The 18,105-nt window shown below is 61.5% G+C and overlaps 2 protein-coding genes across 2 annotated transcripts in view; both read right to left on the reverse strand.

The window, feature by feature from the left end:
* Positions 1-1,603: 1,603 nt before the first annotated feature.
* Positions 1,604-9,057, reverse strand: LOC108508220 (tripartite motif-containing protein 7-like). The gene is made up of 8 exons (XM_017836846.1): positions 9,048-9,057; positions 6,453-6,868; positions 4,741-4,827; positions 4,228-4,458; positions 3,899-3,921; positions 3,492-3,607; positions 3,210-3,242; positions 1,604-2,312 (listed from the first exon to the last, which is right to left on the reverse strand). The coding sequence occupies exons 2-8, from the start codon at positions 6,858-6,860 to the stop codon at positions 1,801-1,803; spliced, it is 1,410 nt and encodes a 469-aa protein (XP_017692335.1). The 5' UTR covers positions 6,861-6,868; positions 9,048-9,057; the 3' UTR covers positions 1,604-1,800.
* A 1,277-nt stretch (positions 9,058-10,334) lies between these two features.
* LOC108508210 overlaps positions 10,335-18,105 on the reverse strand; it is a 37,580-nt gene continuing 29,809 nt past the window's right edge. Inside the window, exons 8-12 of the mRNA XM_017836829.1 lie at positions 17,036-17,425; positions 15,788-15,914; positions 14,991-15,104; positions 13,793-14,047; positions 10,335-12,161 (exon numbers count right to left, since the gene is read on the reverse strand). Coding sequence (XP_017692318.1) covers positions 11,074-12,161; positions 13,793-14,047; positions 14,991-15,104; positions 15,788-15,914; positions 17,036-17,425 — 1,974 coding nt within the window. The 3' untranslated portion in view covers positions 10,335-11,073. The remainder of the gene's footprint in view (positions 12,162-13,792; positions 14,048-14,990; positions 15,105-15,787; positions 15,915-17,035; positions 17,426-18,105) is intronic.

The following is an 18,105-nucleotide window of genomic DNA, read 5'->3' on the forward strand; positions in this document are numbered from 1 at the left end:
AGCCTCGCCGAGGCGCCGCTTTGCCGCCATGTTTCCGGCTGCCTCCTTTCGGCCGGGGACGGGAGGGGAAGGGGCGGGATAACTGGGAAAAACGAGGGAAAAAGGGCGAAAGTGTTGCTATTTGCCTTAAAAATAGATACACACCCAGCTTTACGGCAGAGCTATTGCCTTGGCCTGTTCTGGGCTGAGAGGAAGGGGGAAAAATATGGAAAAAATGAGGGGGGGAAAAAGACAAAAGGGAGTGTTGTGTTTACCCAAAGTGTTGTTATTTGCCTTAAAAAGGGACACACCTCCAGCATTACAGCAGAACCATTGCCTTGGCCTGCCTTGACCTGCCCAGAGACTAAGGGGAAGGGGGAAAAATATGGAAAAAATGAGGGGGAAAAGGGCAGAAGTAAGTGTGGCATTTACCCAAAGTGCCATTTGCCTTAAAAATGGACACACCCCCAGCTTTACAGCAGACCCATTGCCTTGCCTTGCCTTGCCTTGCCTTGCCTTGACTTGCCCTGACTTGCCCTGGGACTGAGGGGAAGAGGTGGGAAAATAGGGAAAAATTAGGGGAAAAGGGCACAAGTGAGTGTGGTGTTTACCCATGTGTTGCTATTTGCCTTAAAAATGGACACACACACACACACACACACACACACACACACACACAGTTTTTCAGAGGACCCATTGCCTCGCCTTGCCTCCATCTGCCGTGGGACTGAGGGGAAGGGGGGAAATCTGGGGAAAACGAGGGGAAAAGGGCACAAACTCAGCAGGTAATGGGTATCAGCGAAACAAGGAGCCCTTCCCACATCACCAGTGCAAAACCCTGCCGTGTTTGCCCCCTCGACAGCCATGGAGCAGGATGGAGGCAGCGATGGTTGTGCCGTGGGAAGGAGGGAGCTCCTTCCATGGCTCTGCAGGGGTGGGGGAGCCATCCCAGCTCCAGAGCACGTTGGTCCCACTTTACAGGTGGTGATTCAGTGACGTGCTCGGGACAGAGTGGCCCCAGCGGGTCGTGTGGGTTCTCCTCAGCTCAGGGATTGCAGATCCCTGCTGTCGAGTCCCTGGCAGATCCTCTGCCAGATCTCCCTGGTGGATTCAGGGGCTGCTGTCTCCAGCTGATCATGTTGGATCCGGGGGATCCCACTCCTCTGCCCGGGCCCTGCCACCCACCAGTCACACGATGTTCCCAGTTCCTGGGTTACACAGTGTGGTGTTTGCTCCTGCCCTGACCTCCCGGGGTCTCACAGATCCCCATCACACTCCTGCTGCTCTGCCAGCCTGGAGAGGCCCAGGCTGTGCCCTCGCTCCAGCTCTCCAGTCTGCCCTGCCCCCTCCCTGAACATTTTCTTTTCTAGAAACCGTTTTTGCAAGGGTTTTCAGCTACTACTATCGGCTCGTGGCTCCACCCTGACTTCCTGGGTGTGGGGTGGCTGCACCCTACAACACATCACCCCACACCAAGCCCTGCTACCAGCCATGAAGCGCTGCCAAAGACCCACATGGGCAATCAGAGCCTTCCCTGCCTCCCTGCTGATCACTCCTGTGTCCTCAGTGCCCACAGGGACAGGTAGGACACTGCCACCACGGGATCTAGCCAGGACACCAGCATGCAGACACCCCCAGGCAGGACAGCACGTCTTTAATGCTCCAGAGGGCTCAGAAGGAGGAGATGCAGCAACGCACAGAGCAGACCCAGCCCAGGCAGAGCTGTGGCGAGTTTGCAGCGTGCTGCTGTGTCACTGCCAGGCTTCCTGCCTGCTCAGCCAGCCCAGGGCACGGCAGGGCAGTGGGAGGCACCCGACCCCATCAGTCACACAGGCGGATGAAGGTGTCTGCTGACCAGAGCCAAAAGTACGGGAAGACCTTCTCGGTGAAGGAGGTCTTGAACTGCAAGATCTGCACCATGTTCTCTGTGTTGTAGAAGGTCACTTGGCCCCCTTCGTAGTCCAGGTGGACCCTGATTCTCCGGGGCTTTTCCTGCAGTGCCAGCAGGGCGGGCAGCCCGTGGAGCGCCGTGTACTGACCATCCCAGTCCAGCCGCAGGGCCCAGATCTTGCCCAGGGCAATGCTGAGCGAGTCCTTCCTCTGCACGGACTCCAGGGCCACCCCCACGGCCCAGCTGTGCCCCTTCCCGACCTCCAGCTCCCAGTAATGCCTGCCAGCCGTGAACCCCCGGGAGCCCAGCACGCTGGGGCTGTCCGTGAATCTCTGGGGGGTGTCGGGGAGGTTTTGGAATCCCTCTGCCAGGCGCAGGGTTCTGTGGTCTGCAGAGAGCAGCAGGAAAGGACTCGCTGTCTCTGGGTCCAGCGTCACCTTCTCTAATGGACGACAGAGAGAAAGGTCAGTCTGTGCCCGCTGAGGAGAGAACCAGCACCTCTCCCTCCCGTGCTCCTGGGAGCTCAGTGGGCACTCCTGCAGCCCACTCGGGGGGCACAGGGCACGGGACCCTCCCTGCCCTCCCCTCTGGGACTGAGCCAGTGTCCCCACGTGCAGGGGACGGACTCAATGGACTTTGCTAAACCTGCTTCCAGGTCTGCTGGGTATTGCTGGCTCCACAGCCAGGCTGGCAGTGGGGAGCAGATATCCCGTGGGTGTTATCCAGGCAGCAGTGGGGCCAGGCCAGTCCCTGCTCCTGTGACAAGGCTGGCAAGTGCTCACCGAAGGGAAAACCAGCTCCCAACCCTGCCCTGCGAGTAACCAGGCAGGGCAACCTCCCTCCCGAGCTGGAGCTGCCCATCCATGTGGGATGTTCTGCTGCCATCCCGTGGCCATCCCACAGGGCCACACAGGTGTCACCACGCAGTGTCACCACCCCGGGCCCTCTGCTAAACCCACTCCTCCGGGGACTGCAGCGTGGGGGGAACTGAGGCACAACTGTCCTGTGCTCAAGTCCCTCACCCCGAAAACTGAGAGGGCACTTGTAAATGCCAGCTGGAAACACGTACAGCCCCTCTGCTCGACTGCTCACAGCCCCACACAGCTCGTGCTGCCCTGGCCCTCGCTCTGAGTCGCAGGACAGTGTCAGTGGCACTGCCTGGCACAGGGACAGAGCAGGAATTTCACAGCAGGCCTAGTCAAAACAACAGGACACAGTTCCAGACAGACGCTGGTTTTAGATGTTGTGGCGTGAGCCTATCTCTGTGCCAAGGACATGAGGATACTCATCCTGGGAAGCTTTTCTCCCTCATTTGTGCCCATCAGCTCCAGAAACTTACCCCTTTCCCTGTCTATGTTGCTCAGCAGGTTTTCTGGAAGAAGGAAAGGAAGATGCGTGAGTCTCTCCTCCTGTGGCACCTTTCCCACTCCCCATGAGGACAGCAAGCCAGGCATGGGCTCTCAGAGCCCCAGGCTCCAGTGAAGCCTATCTTGGAGATGGTTCCCATCGGGAGCAGGCGTGTTTTGCTCCCAAACCCCAGAGCAGAGGCACCAGGCAGTGAGGATCTCCTACTGCCAGCCAAGCCCAGGGGAAGTAGAGCACGGAGCCAGCAGTGCTTTACCTTTGAATTTGGCCACTGTGCCCAGGACCAGCTGGCACGTCTCAGAGAGGGTCTCAACAGTCCTTTGCAGCTCCGGGGAAACCGCCTCCGGGATCGGGGCCTTGGCTGCCTCACAGCTGAGGGGGAACAACACAGAGAGGAGCTCTGAGCCCGGCCACCAGCCAGCACCCTGCAGGGAAACTGGGGGAAATCCCCCCAGCCACAGAACCCAGGAGCTGAGCCCCAGCTACCAGCACGGGAACCCCGCCTTTAAGAGGGGAGCAACAGCCTCTGGTTCCCAGGAACACCACGTTAAATCCCAAACTCTCAGCAGGGCAAACCACCTCCCTCCCGGCTCCTGCAGCATTCCCAAACCTCTGCCCAGAAGAGCCGTGCGGGAGGAGAGCGATGCTGAGCCCGTTTCGTACCTGCTCAGGACTTTGCCAACATCCTGGAAGAGAGAACACAGGGGTGAGCTCTGGCAGTGCCCACAAGGACCGCGGTGCTCGGGGCAGGGAGGGACAGTCGCTGTGTGAGGTGGGTGATGGGGATCGGGGAGGGGGTCGCTCCACACCTCATCCCAACCCTCCCCTTCCCTCAGGGAACGCTGCAGCCCCCGACCCGCACCAGCCACAGTGCTGTCACAGCCTGGCACCGCTCCCAGGCTCCGGGCTGCACCGGGACGGGCAGGGTGCCGGGTGGGTGCCCCCCAGCCTCACCACGGGGCCACAGGCCCAGGTGGGTGGTGCAGCCTCACCATGAGGAATTCCACCTCCGGCTGGTCCCGTTTCTTCTCGATGTCCGCAATCAGCGCGTCCAGCAGCGATTCCCTCTCTGCCACACGGGAGTTGTATTCGGAGCGACTCTTGAGGAGCTCCTGGGACACTGGGCCAAGCTGGGCCAGCAGGACCTTCTTCTGCTCCTGCAGGAACTTCTCCAGCTCCTCAAAGGTGTTCTGCAGCCTCTCTTCCTCCAAGGCCACCGTGTGCTGCAAGGCATCACGTGGAGGCCGTGAGCCATCCCAGACTCCAGCTGCCTTGGGAGAGGGGCAAGGTCACATGGAAAGGGAGAAGAGGTTTTGGAGAGGAAGAGCTGGAAGAACGGAGAGAGGGGTGGCAAGTCCAGATGTTGATGGACCCAGGGAGGAGATATGGGATGGACAGAGAGGGAGAGAGAAAAGTGCGTTGTCATGGAAACGGAGAGAAAGATGGGACGTGCCGGGGAAGGTGGGTTGGGTGGGCAGGTGCAGGGCAGGGAGGGGAACACACACCAGCAGCTCATCACTTTTTGGCTCTCCTTTGGGCTTTAATTCTTCCCTTGCTTTTTGCAGAAAAACCAGGTTGCTCTGGAGTGTCTCCTGGGATGGGGAGGAAAAAAACAAAGGTGGATTTGGCAATTTTGGAGTGACATTTGCAGGAGGGAGGTGACATCACCAAACAGCCCCTGTGGGGACAATCCTGCTCTGTGGGGTCACTGGGGGTGGCCCCTGGGTGCCTGGGGGTGGGTTTTGAGCTCGGAGGAAGCACCCACCTCTCCAGGCACACATAAGTGAAGCTGGAGAGATCCTCATCCACAGCTGTTTTGGCCAGAAACATTTCTGGAATAGCTTCATGTGGAAACCCTGGAGTTTGTGGTTTGGGGTTTTTGGATTTTTTTTTTTTTTTTAAATTAGGAAAAACAACTTTTGGTGTTGGAAGTGGGATTTGTGGGAAGAGGTTTGCAGTGACAGTAGAGTGTGTCTCAGACACACTCCATAAATCTGCTGGAATGTTAAAAATCCTTGTGCTCCTCCGAGCCATCCCCTGCAGCACAGCGAGCTGGGACCCCACATTTTGGGGGAGAGACCCTGGCTGGGGATGAACGGGGCACCAGGGACTGTGTGGGGATACAGAGGTGGGGGGAGAGGGACCTGTGCTCCTGGGAGGGCTGGGGGCAGGCGATGGGCAGTGGGAGCCACGGGAGAACCAGCAGCCCCAGCAGGTTGGGATAAGGGACCCCAGCCCACGGCTAGATGGGGACCCCAAACCTGTACCCAGACAGGGACCCAGCCAGCAGCTGGATGAGGCCCCAAATCTGTGGCTGGACACCCTAATCTGTGTGTGCAGGGGAAGCAGACTGTGCCCTGAGGGGACCTCAGTCCGTGCTCAGAGGAGACCCTGACCTGTGTTTGAGAGGGATCCCAGATGCCTGCCTGGAAGGGACCCCACCTATGTGTGGAGGGGACCCACATCCAGGCCTGGAGGGGACCCCAGCCTGTCCCTCGAAGGGACCCCAGATGTGTGCTCAGGGGAGACCCAGGTCCATGCCCAGGGGAGCCCCCAGCCCATGCCCAGAGCAGACCCCAACCTGTGCCCTGAGGGGACTCTGACTCTGTCCCTCGAAGGGACCCCAGTCTGTGTCCCGAGGAGCCCCCAGCCCATGCCCAGAGTGGACTCCAACCTGTCCCTGAAGGAACCCCAGATGTGTGCCCGGATGGGACCCCAGCCCATGCCTGGAGAGGCCCTCAACCTGTGCCCCAAAGGGACCCTGACCTGTGCCCTGAGGGGACCCCAACCTGTGTCCCGAGGTACCCCCAGCCCATGCCCCGACGTGTGCCCTGCTCCCCCCACCCGCAGCCGTGAAGCTCCCAGCCCGCTCCCAGCCCGCTCCCAGCCCGCTCCCAGCCCGCTCCCAGCCCGTCTCCAGCCCGTCTCCAGCCCGCTCCCAGCCCGCTCCCAGCCCGTCCCCAGCCCGCTCCCAGCCTGTTCCCAGCCCGTTCCCATCCCGCTCCCAGCCCGCTCCCAGCCCGCTCCCAGCCTGTTCCCAGCCCGTCTCCAGCCCGCTCCCAGCCCGCTCCCAGCCCGTCCCCAGCCCGTCCCCAGCCCGCTCCCAGCCCGTACCCGCATCTCCCGGGCAGCCCGTTCCCTAGCCCATCCCCAGCCCGTTCCCTAGCCCATCCCCAGCCCGTCTCCAGCCCGTCCCCAGCCCTTTCCCATCCCGTACCCGCAACTCCCTGGCAGCGCTCTGGGCGGCGCGGGCGCGGTGCGGGCGGTGCGCGGGCCCGTCCATGCAGAGCGGGCACAGCGGGGCCGCGCAGGGCTCGCAGAACAGCGCCAGGGGCTCGCCGTGCTCGGGGCAGCGGGGCCGCCGCGCCGCCTCCTCCAGGGCCCCCGCCAGCCCCGCCACGGCCCCCAGCGAGCGGTTGGGGCGCAGCGAGCCCGGCGACAGCGCGGCCCGGCACTGCGGGCAGGCGGCGGGGCCCGGCGGAGAGCCCAGCACGGCCCGCAGGCAGCGCTCGCAGAAGCTGTGCCCGCACTCGGTGAGCACGGGCTGCGAGAACAGCTCCAGGCACACCGCGCAGGTGGCCTCGGCCACCAGCTGCTCGCCCAGGGCCAGCACCTCCCGGGCCATGGGAAAGGGGAAACCGAAAGTGCCGGCACCGGGCGGGACCGGGGGGAACGGGGCGGGATGGGGCGGGGACAGGCGGGACTGCGGGGCCGGGACGGGCTGGGGGCGTGTGTGTGTGTGTGTGTCTGTGTGTGTGTCTGTGTGTCTGTGTGTCTTTGTGTGTGTCTGTGTGTGTGTCTGTGTCTGTGTATGTGTCTGTGTTTGTCTGTGTGTGTATGTCTGCGTGTCTTTGTGTGTGTCTGTGTGTGTGTCTGTGTGTGTGTCTGTGTGTGTGTCTGTGTGTGTGTCTGTGTGTGTCTGTGTCTGTGTCTGTGTGTGTGTCTGTGTCTGTGTATGTGTCTGTGTTTGTCTGTGTGTGTCTGTGTGTGTGTCTGTGTTTGTCTGTGTGTCTCTGTGTCTGTCTGTGTATGTGTGTCTGTCTGTGTCTGTGTGTGTGTGTCTGTGTCTGTGTCCCCGTGCGTGTGTGTGCAAACCAGGGAGGAACAAGCAGGGAAACACCAGGAGGGGGCACAGACACGGGGCCCCTCTGTGTGTGCTGCGGGTGCCCATCTCTGCACACGCGCGGGCCCGTGGGCAGCCCATGTGAGCGGGCACAGACAGGGAGGGCCGGGCTGAGTGTGAGCCCTGATCCCAGCCTTGCCCCGGGGCAGAGCCGGCACGCTCTGCTCCGGCTCAGCGCTGCCAACCCCCGTGGATGCTCGGGATGCTTAAATTTATTCAATGATTAATAAGCTGGAAGGCCTCCGGGAGCTTCACCCCGGGCAGGGTGGAGGTGCCAAGCAGGATCTTCCCGAGGTCTGGCGCTTGGATCCTTCCCAAGGCCCGGCCCTGGGATCCTTCCCGAGGCCTCGCGCCCGCCGGAGCCGCTTCCCAGCCGCCCGTGCTGGGGTTAATGCAGTTGGAAGGGATTGTGTTGGAGTGGCAGCTGTGCCCTGTGGGAGCCGAGGGTAATCCTTTGCCGGGGCTGCCTCATTGTGCGCTGCCAGCCCCGTCCTGCTCTCCTGAGATCCCCCCAAACCCACGGCTGCCCCGGGCAGGGGGGCTCCAGCTTCCATCCCCACATCCCATGGCTGCCAGCACCTCTGCCAGTGTCTCCTTCCCTCTTGTCACAGCTCCAAAACATCTGGAGAGCAGCAGCAGTGCTTGGGGAAGGGCAGAGGGTTCCCAGGAGCCTCTTGAGCCACCTCGTGCCTCTCTACAGGGACCACGTTGCCCCTTCTGTGCTGCTGCCGTGGGTGCTGGGTGCCCAAAATCAGTCCCGTGTTCAGCCATCGGTTTGGCTCCTCTGCCACCCTCACATGCTGCCAGCTGGGGCCCAAGGAGCATTTTGGGGCCCAAGGAGCATTGTGCACCCCTGACACAATAAAGCAGTCAAACACCCCCTCCCCAGGCAGTTATTGCCCTGTCATGGCCATGTCCTGCCGAATGCTCCAGCTTCCCCACCCCAGTGGGTCCCCAACCCTGGCCCAGTGGCTCCAGAGGGGTCGGCACAGCGCTTCCAGCCCCCCACTCCCCAACCCTGCAGCTCCCCGGGGTGTCCCTGCTCATCCAGAGCCTCTGGGGTGCTGCCAGGGGGTACTCAGAGCCCAGCTGTGGTGGCTCCTGCTTGTTCCCTGTCCCCAGAGCTGCTGCCTTCTGGGTGCTTCCATGTCTGGCTCCCCCGGCACTGTGGGACAACCCTATGGAAGCCCTCGAGGAGCCGGTGGGTCCTGCAGCGGGACGGTGCCGTTCACCCCCGAGGCTGAGCGGTGTTTGCAGCACTGAACAACCCCTAAAACGAACCCACCCGTGGCTGAGTGGAGGGTGATAACCTGCTGATCCCCTGCAGACGGCTCAGGGGGGGCAGCGAGGCTGCTCCTGCTCGTGCCCACCCCGGATCTGTGCCCACAGCACCGCCGCTGCCGTGGCCTTTCGGTGCCGCCGCCACCCTGAGCTCAGTGCCGGCCAAGGGGGGCCTTGATGGCCATGTCATATCCCCCCCGGCTCGTGGGAGATGGATTGTTGACACTTGAGCTGCTCAAGGTCACCTGGATGTTGTTAAATCCTGGCAGAATCCAGCGACCAGCGCAGTTATGTCCGTGTGCAGTGGGGAAGGAGCAGCGTGAGGGGGAGAGGAGGTGCCACGCGGGGCCCAGCGATGCAGAGCAGAGCAGGGGCACTGCCAGCCTGGCCACACCAAGGTCCTGGCACTGCAGAGGGGCAGCCAGGCTGGTAAGGGCTCCTTAGTGCTGGTTTTGCCAAAAAAAAGCTGAATCCATCCATTTTTAGCAAGGAAAAAGGTGCTGCCAGGTCCGTGGTGCTGCCAGTGTGACGAACACGAGCTGCTCAGAAACAGAGTCAGTTCTGCTTTTCATTTCCTTCTTCCCCTTAATTACATCTAGTCCGGATCAGAGGGATGCAGGGAAGCTGCTGAGGAGCCCGGGGCTGCAGCCAGACCCCCTGTCCTGTACCCACACCTCCCTCCCAGGACATCCAGCCCCATTGTGGCACTTTGCATGGAGTCCCAGAATGGTTTGGGTTGGAAGGGACCTTAAACATTGTTTTGTTCCACCTCTCTGCCACGGGCAGGGACACCTTCCACCACTTCCAGGGATGGAAATGTCAACCCACGTCAGGCTGCACACCCTGACCTGAAACCCCAAAATGCTTCCAGGGAGTTGTAGGCACCACCAGAGCAGTGGGAAGGCTGAACCTTGGCTGCAGCCTGTCCTGGCAGCCCCAAAATGCTCCTGTCCACGGCAGTGACTGGCTGGTGGCTCTTGGCAGCTCCACATGGCTGCACTGCCCTCCGGCGCTTTCTAGCACGGAAGAGGCTGCAAATTCCAAATTCAGGAAGGTTTCATACACCAGGAAAGTCCTGGATGAGGACTTTGGTCCTGCAAAGGCATTAACAGGTCCTGACAACTTATTCCATCATCGCTCTGTTTATTGATGCCACTGTCCCACATGAGATCTGACACTGCTGGGAAAGAGCCCAGTGTGCTCCAGGGAGTCGGTGTCACCCCTCTGGCCACGGCCTGGCCCTTCGGGTGCATCCACAGCCCAACCTCAGGAGATGCAGAGGACAAACCGGATCACAGAGAACCGAGTTGGTGGAGATGGCAAGGAGACAGCCCCGTGTCCCACCCCCTGTGACACGTGGTGAGGGACCCCGGCAGCGAGGACCTGGGAACTGGGAGATCTCCCACAGGCAGCCCCGAGCTGATCAGGGCTTTTCTTGGAGCCAGCCCAGGACCTGCTCCTCATCTGGGGCAGGAATCCCGCTGCTCCTGCCACTAGTGCAAAGAGAGCAGAAGAGCAGTTGAACACAGCAAGGTGTTGTGCTCAGGTCCACGGTGACCCCACAGCAGCCGTGGCCAGACCCCCAGCCCCCCGATGCCCTCGTGGCAGCAGGAAGGCCGGACCCCCGGGAGGACTGAGGGCCAGGGACGAGTGTTTGGAGGAGCCTTGCTGAGCGGTCCTACCAGAAAAAGGCTCTTTTACTGCAACTAGAATTTTATTCTATTGTATAATTCAGGAGTGCATCACAGCCCCGCGAGCCGGGCAGGCACCTACCGGTGCTTCCAATCTAGACACACGCAGAACCTCCTCGTTAGCTGGATCTGTTAATTACTCACCTCCCCCCGGCCGGAGCTTCTGTAACCACGCGCTGCCGAGCGGCTGTCGCGTCCAGCCCGGAAAGCTGGGACGAGGCAGCACCTCTGCAGAGCTCCTGGACAAAAAGTGACTGTGCCAGAATCAGCCTACAGAGCATTTAACAAAAAAAAATAACCACCCAGAAAAATCTTGCCCATCCTAAGGTTGCTTATCAATTAAAAAGTTCCTCCACATTTATTTTAAAAAACCAAACAGTAGATTTAAAAAGCAGTTACGAGTCCTACTCCGGCAAAACACCCTGTACAGGTTTCTTTTGTTGGTGGTGAGGATTCCCCCTAAATCAGCTGCTTCTGTTAATTTTATATATATATAATCTTTTAATTTTGCCGCGCGTTGCTTGCTTTAATTCATTAATTTATTTCCAATCAGCCCAGTCTCCACCAGACCAGCGGCGCTACCACACAAAGCTTCCTTGATGTCCATGCCCTGAGCTGGGGTGGGGGGAGACGGATGGAGGGAGGGCGGGAGAGATGAGTGGAGGAGGAGGAGGAGGAGGAGGAGGAGGAGGAGGAAGGGTGGAGGGAGGGAGAGGAGGGGGAGGAAGCCGTCGGGCAGCCCCTCACTCTCCCATGTGCGTCCTCAGGTGGTACTTGAGGGACTGCTTGTAGCGGAAGCACTTGGTGCACTCGGTGCAGGGGTAGGGCCGCTCTCCGGTGTGCGCCCGCTGGTGCTCCAGGAGGTGATGCTTCTGCGTGAAGTTCTTGCCGCACTCGGTGCAGTGGTAGGGCCGCTCGCCCGTGTGGATGCGCTGGTGCTCCAGGAGGTGGTGCTTGCGGATGAAGCCCTTCCCGCAGACGGCGCAGGCGTGCGGGCGCTCCCGCGTGTGGATGCGGTAATGGTTGGTCAGCTTGGACTTCTCGCTGAAGGTCTTCTCGCACTGGCTGCACTGGTAGGGCCGCTCGCCGGTGTGAGTCCGCTGGTGCCGCAGCAGGTGGGAGGGCCGGGTGAAGTTCTTCCCGCACTGGGGGCACAGGAAGGCCATCTCGTTCTTGCCGGCGTGGATCCTCTGGTGCATGAGGAGGCTGATCTGCAGGCGGAAGCTCCTCCGGCACTCGCCGCAGGTGAAGGGCCGCTCCCCGACGTGGGTGATCTGGTGCTTGCTGAGGCTCGACTTGTGGCTGAAGCTGCTCTCGCACTCGGAGCACTTGTAGGGCTTCCCCGGGGGCGGGGGCCGCGCCGGGGGCTTGAGGCCGTGCTCGGGGCGCCGCGGGACCCCCACGCCGCGGCGCGTGTGGCTGCGCTGGTGCAGCAGGAACTGCTGCTTGTTGCGGAAGCTGAGGTCGCACTCGTGGCACTCGTAGGGCCCTTCCTTGAGGTGGTTGCGCTGGTGGATCATGAAGTTGATCTTGAGCATGAAGCTCTTGCCGCACTCGGGGCAGATGTAGGGTCTCTCCCGCGTCCGGTTCCGCTGCTGGGCGCTGGCCGCCTTCATCTCCCCGGGGTCCCTCTCGCAGGCCGACGGCTTCCTCACGCGGGCTGCCAGGCCCCTGGGCTGGGCCTTGGAGCTGCACTGCGCCTCGCAGCCCAGCCCGGCCTCGTGGCTGGGGAACGCCGGCGGCTCGGCCCTGCCCGAGAACATGGCGCACGGCTCCAGCGTGTCGGGGTCGTCCTCCTCCTCCTCCTCCGTCTTGATCACGATCCCGTCCTCTGCGGGGGGAAACCAGAACAGCGTCAGGGTCACGGGGTGGGACGGGGTGGCCTTTTATGCACGTGGGGGGTGCTACAGGAACATCTGACGGGCTCCTGCAGCTGTTTGCCCCTGCCTGCTCTGCCCCAGCACCCAGAGCGAGCCGGCTGCGGACGGAGCCCGGAGCGCTGGGAAGGGCCATGTCACCCCTCAACGCGGAGTTCAGACAAACAGCCCCTGAGGGGCCCTCAGACTCTCCTGCAAAAACGCTTGGCAATTTCATGGTGCTGCAGGATGTGGGGGGTAAAAGCACCATCAGTTTGTGAAGGCTCATGTGGCCGAGTGATTTCGGAGCAGCTCCATCTGCTGCCGTTTCACTGGGATACAACAACGCTCCCGGCACGGCACTGCTCGACGGACACACAGCCCCGGGCTGCTGGCATCCAGCTCCGCTCCTGGGACAGCACACCCAGCCTGGGAACGTCCCCTTCCCTCAGCCTCACCCCCCTCCTTCCCGGCGTGACCAGCACTGGGATGGGTGGATGGACGCACGTCAGGCTCCCCCTCCTGTCACCGACGGCGGAAGTGACCCGGTGTTTTTGTTTGGTGAGACCTGCCCTGCCAGGGACACATCCCAGGGACACGGAGGAAATCCACAGTGGATCCCTCATGTCACTGCACATCCCAGGGACACATCCCAGGGACACGGAGGAAATCCACAGTGGATCCCTCATGTCACTGCACATCCCAGGGACACATCCCAGGGACACGGAGGAAATCCACAGCGGATCCCTCACGTCACTGCACATCCCAGGGACACGGAGGAAATCCACAGCAGATCCCTCATGTCACCCTGTGCTGCACTTTGAGCCAGACCCATGTGCTCTTCCAGGAAGAGCAGCCATGCTTTCCCAAGAAGCAGCCCAGATGTATCAAAGCTGTGGCTCTCTTCCCTCCAGCAGAGTGGTCCTGGGGAATTCCAGGTCCTCTTCCTCCCTGCCTCCTCTGCAGATCCGGGGGCTCAGCACCCCCATCCCAGTCAGTGCCACCACAGCTCCCACTCAGCCCCACCAGCCAGGCCCCACACCTTGGACAAGGATCATCTCCAGCCCCACTGGTGGCTTGGCTGCTTTCCCTTCCCAAACCATGAGCAGACCACAGGATCCACAAGGCCCTCAGGAGCCCAACTGTCTCCCTCTTGGTTTGTGTTACACCACCACAGAGCTGTCAGGAGGAGGGAACCTGCCATTCCCAACCTCCCATCTCCTTGCTCTCCCACTCCCCCCTCAGAGCAGGTCTGTAGGACTGGCCCACGTGTGCCACCCGACTGGCAGGATTCCACACATGAAAGGCCTGGTGCCATTGTCTCTTCACTAAACAACCTCACCCTTCCTCGTCCCTCCGGACAGCTTGGATGCCACGGGGGTCCTGCCATGCTCCTCCCTGTCCAGTGGACCTGCCCCAAGCGACCCCCACACTGGTCAACCAGCAGGACCCCTCACCTCTGACCAGAGCCGCTCCCGAGGCTGCTGCAGCCAGAAACTTTCCTGCTGGTGCTGATTCGGGGGGGATTTAACCCTGCCCGTCCATCCACCCCGTTCCCCACCTTCTCCTGACCCCCCAGCCCCGGAGCCGCGTGCCGAGGTCCCACCTGTGCAGCTCCCGTGGTGAACGATGACTCTCTGGATCTCGTTGAAGTCGGCTCCGTACTCGGACGAGTCCCCCAGGCTGGTTCCCGGGAGGTCCCTGGGAGGGGACACGGAGCCGTAGGGGCTCTCACAAGCCGCCTCCTCGTCCGGGCTCTGGAAGCTGCCCTCCGACTGCCCCGACATGCCGTGCAGCTCGGGGTTCTCGGGGCTGTCCTCGGGAAGGAGCTCCTCCGTTTTGATCACAACCCTTATTCCAGCTGCAGCAAAGAGAGATTCCCGCCCGCTGTCATTCCCGGGGGCCGGGATGGAGACACCGCTCACAGCCATCCCTGCCGGCTCCGGCTGCTGATCCCGCTGAGGGGTTTCACCTGCTCGACCATTTCCCTCCAGCCCCTGCCCTTCTCCCATCCCTGCCACGCTCCCGCCTCTCCCCTGGGATCCTCCGCAGGCACAGGGGACTGTCTCTGCCCAGCCTGGGACTCGGTGCCACAGCTCAGCACCCCTTGGGCTCCCCACATCCCCCGGCTGCAGATCCCGATGATTTTCCTCTTCCCGTTGGCCTCAATTTAATTTCAAGATCCTTGTGGTGAAGAGCACAGGCAGGGGGTCAGAGTGACCCCACATCCACAGCCTGGCACCAGGGATGGCCAGTGGAGCTGACCTCTTCTAGGACACCTATTTATCAGCCCCCTTATCCCAGAGCAGGAGTTGCTCCAGGACTCGGGATCCCTGGTGCCCTTCTCCCAGCCCAGCCCTGCCCTTGGAGCAACCCCTCAGCACCCCTTCTCCCTGCACACAGGATGGCAGCAGATTTCCCTGCCTGGGAGGGCACTCCAAGGATAAACCCAGACACCATCCACACAAAGAGAGGGTGGAGAGGATTTTCTGGGTGGATGGGCTTTCCCAGTGGGACCCGATTCTCCTTCCTTGCCGGGCACACTGGCTCCCTGAGGACTTGGTCTGGTTGCAGATGCTTCCCTTGCTGATGGCTCCCAGTGCCCAGCTCTCCGGGCTCCTCCTGCCCTGGTTTATATGCTGAGCTGTACCTGGACATCAAATCTCTGATCGGCCAAACTTATCCCGTTCCTAGGCAAGGCTCCTCCTGGTAACCCCCCCCAGCTCCCAGCAACACCTGCTTTAGCCCAGGGATGAGCAGCTCCTCGGGACACAACCAGGGCTCCCCTTGTGCCAAGGTCTCACCTGCTGTGGCATCAGTAATGATCTCACTCTCCTCCAAGTCCTGCTCGCTCCTGCCCCGCGATTCCTCTCCTTGCTCGATCTGAGACAAAACCCCAGGTTTGGAAATTGCATAGTCTGTTGAGAGACAGAGGGATGGAGAGAGGGATTACTGCACTGGGAGTCTAAGGCTGCCTTCCACCTCTCCCCAGGGCCTGGGGGACGTGGGAAGACACTCAGGAACATCCAGAGGGGCTGTGGGGAGCAAAGCTGGGCGCTGCCAGAGGCAGGAGCTGAGGTGCCACACAGAGGAACTGCCTTAGGCAAGAAACCCAAACCCTGTGTTTTTCTGGTGGGGTTTCAGAACTTCTCAGACAAATCCTGGTTCTCCTGCAGCCAAAGGCATTTCTCAGCTCCCAGCAGAGCTGGGATTTCTCCTGAAGCTCCGCAGGAAATGCCCCAAAGCACAGATCACATCAGACAATTTTTCCCTCTGCAAAAGTTCCCTCTAAGGGGGTGGGTGGGCTGGTACCCCCTGCAGACCCAGAAGGTGCAGGGAAGCCCTTCCAACAGCCACGGAGAAGGTGCTGGTTTTTCACCATTTAACTCCAGCTGGAAGAGGTTTGGGAGGTCTCCAGCCCACCTGCCTATGGAGATCCCCCTCAGCCAGGACAGCACGAAGGCACAAGCTGGGAATGAACCCAAACTAGAAACACCCTCCTGTGCTTTTAGGTCTTTAAAATGGGACATTTGAGTCTCACCCAAGGGGATCTCCAAGGAGGAGCCAGAAGGAGCCCCAGAGAACGTGCCCCCATATTTACCCAGGGAGATCAGTGACTCGTAGTTCCCCTTCATCACGTTCTTGTACAGCTCCTTCTGCCACTCCTCCAGCTTCTCCCATTCCTTGTCGTTGAAGTAGACGGATACGTCGTCAAATGTCACCGGCACCTGGGTCACAAGAGCACCGGTTCAAGGGCTGCCTCCCTCCCCAGGAGCCCGGAGACAGCAGCTCCCCCTCGGACACAGCCAGGCTTCAGCTCCTTCACGGCCATCAACCAGTTGGTTCTTACATTTATACAACTCCTGGGCAGGTATTTCTGTGGCATTAAAGGTCTCAGCCAAACGGATGGCTCCCAGTGATGAATCCAGACTTTGGTACTTCCCAAAGGACCCCAAGCTCCTCCTCTCGGTCCCTGCACTCTGCAGAGTGACCAGGCTTGGAGGGACCACAAAGGACAGAAAACCTGGGTGCTGGGCTGGACTCATCCCTATGGATGAGCTGACGTAACGCCCAGATTCAATTACCCCTGAACTCCAGGGAAAGCTCTACCCAGGCCTGCAGGGCTCCCTGTTATCCTTAGTTATTGTGTGCCCACCAGCCAGGAGCAGGCCATGGATTCCCAGCCTGTTTGCCAAGCAATAATTCCTAAGGATAAATCCAGGACGTGCAAACTGTGCCGTGTGGGAATGCAGCTCTTCAGAGGGAAATGTGGTGCTTCACCTCTGCTCCCTCACTGCACTAATGAGGTGCAGGGTCTGAGCTCCCCTTTTCCCAGCCCTCTCCCCTCTCTCCAGTCACAATCCCTTTCCCCTGGTCCCATCTGCAGACTTTCTTTTAGTGGGAAGATCATGAAATTCAAGTAGGAACTGAATATTGATGGTGGGCTCCTTCCGGAGCTCGGCTAATCCCAGGGAACTCATCTGCCTTCCCCAAATCCCAGAGCTTTCTCCTTCCCCAGGCTGGGAGACTTTGCAGCACCAAGGTGGTCAAAGAGAAAGAACCACTAAATCTGGTGTGGTTTTGTTCAAATGGTGGTATAAAAAAATAAACAAAAAAAGCATAAATGGCTCCTGGGCTGTGCAGAACTGAAACCTCCAGCCTGAGCACCGGGATGTTCCCCTGGGTCCTGCATCCCACTGTACTTTAGTCCCAGAGGGGGATGAGCTGGGAAGGAGCAGCTCCAATGGGGAGCAACTCACCTGTGCCGGGGCTGTCCCCGCTCCCCCCCCTCAGTCCTGCCCTCCGTGAGCATTTCGGGTGCAGACCCTGCACCCCAGGACACCGTTACCTTGGGGACTTCCCCCTTCCTGCCCGGGGGCAGCCGCAGGATCCAGAAGTTCCTGTTCTTGAGCAGGTTCTCCATGTTCTCCAGGCGCCGCTGGAGCAGCCCGTACTCCTGGATGAGGGTGCCCAGTGCCGCACACTTGCTCTCCAGCTGGTTCCCCAGCTCCGCCGCCGTCTTCTCGCAGTCGATCAGCTTCTTCTCGGCCATCCCCGTGCGACCCTCCAGGTCGAGCAGGCGGGTGGAGTGGGAGTCCACCTTCCTCTCCACGGCCTGCACGGCCGCCACCACGGTCAGGGACAGCTCAGCCGTCTGCGTCTCCCGCTCCGAGGTGCGCTCGGGGCCGGCCGGCGGCCGCAGGGGCGAGGGGCAGCGCGGCCGCACCGGCTCCGGAGCCTGCGGACACAGGGGTGCGGGGTCAGGGCGGGGGGCACCCCCCCGGGGTGGTGGGGAACCCCGCGGGGTGATGGGGAACCCCCAGGGTGATGGGGAACCCCGCGGGGTGATGGAGACCCCCCCCCCAGAGGGAAGGGACCCCCAGGGTGATGGAGAACCCCACGGGGTAATGGGGACCCCCCCCCCCACAGTGATGGGACCCCCGGGGTGACAGGGACTCCGCCGAGGTGATGGGTTCCCCCCCCCACACGGTGACGGGAACACCCTCGGGGTGACAGGGACACCCCCGAGAGTGATGGGGACCCCCTCAAAGGTGATGGGGACCCCGCGGGGGGGCCGCTGCAGAGCCCGGGGGCGGCGGGGACGTCCCCGTGTCCCCGCTAAGCCGCTTACACCGGCCCCGTGCCGGTCCCACGGGACGGGCAGGACCCGCCGCGGCGGGGGCAGAGGGGGGGAGGTGACAGCGCGGGGCCGGGAGGTGACACTTGGGGTGGGGGGGCGGCGGGCGGTGACACGGGCCAGCCGAGCCCCGTTGCCATGGGCACGGCGGGGGGACACCCGGGGGGCCGCGGGCGCCCCGTCGCCATGGGGACCGGGCGGTGACACGGGGCGGGGGTCGGTCCCGGGGGGCCGCAGGGCCCGGCGGCGAGCGGGGCGGGGGGGGCGGCGGCGCGGGCAGG

Source organism: Lepidothrix coronata, unplaced genomic scaffold (genome assembly GCF_001604755.1).
Source record: "Lepidothrix coronata isolate B3197 unplaced genomic scaffold, Lepidothrix_coronata-1.0 Scaffold285, whole genome shotgun sequence".
NCBI lineage: Eukaryota > Metazoa > Chordata > Aves > Passeriformes > Pipridae > Lepidothrix > Lepidothrix coronata.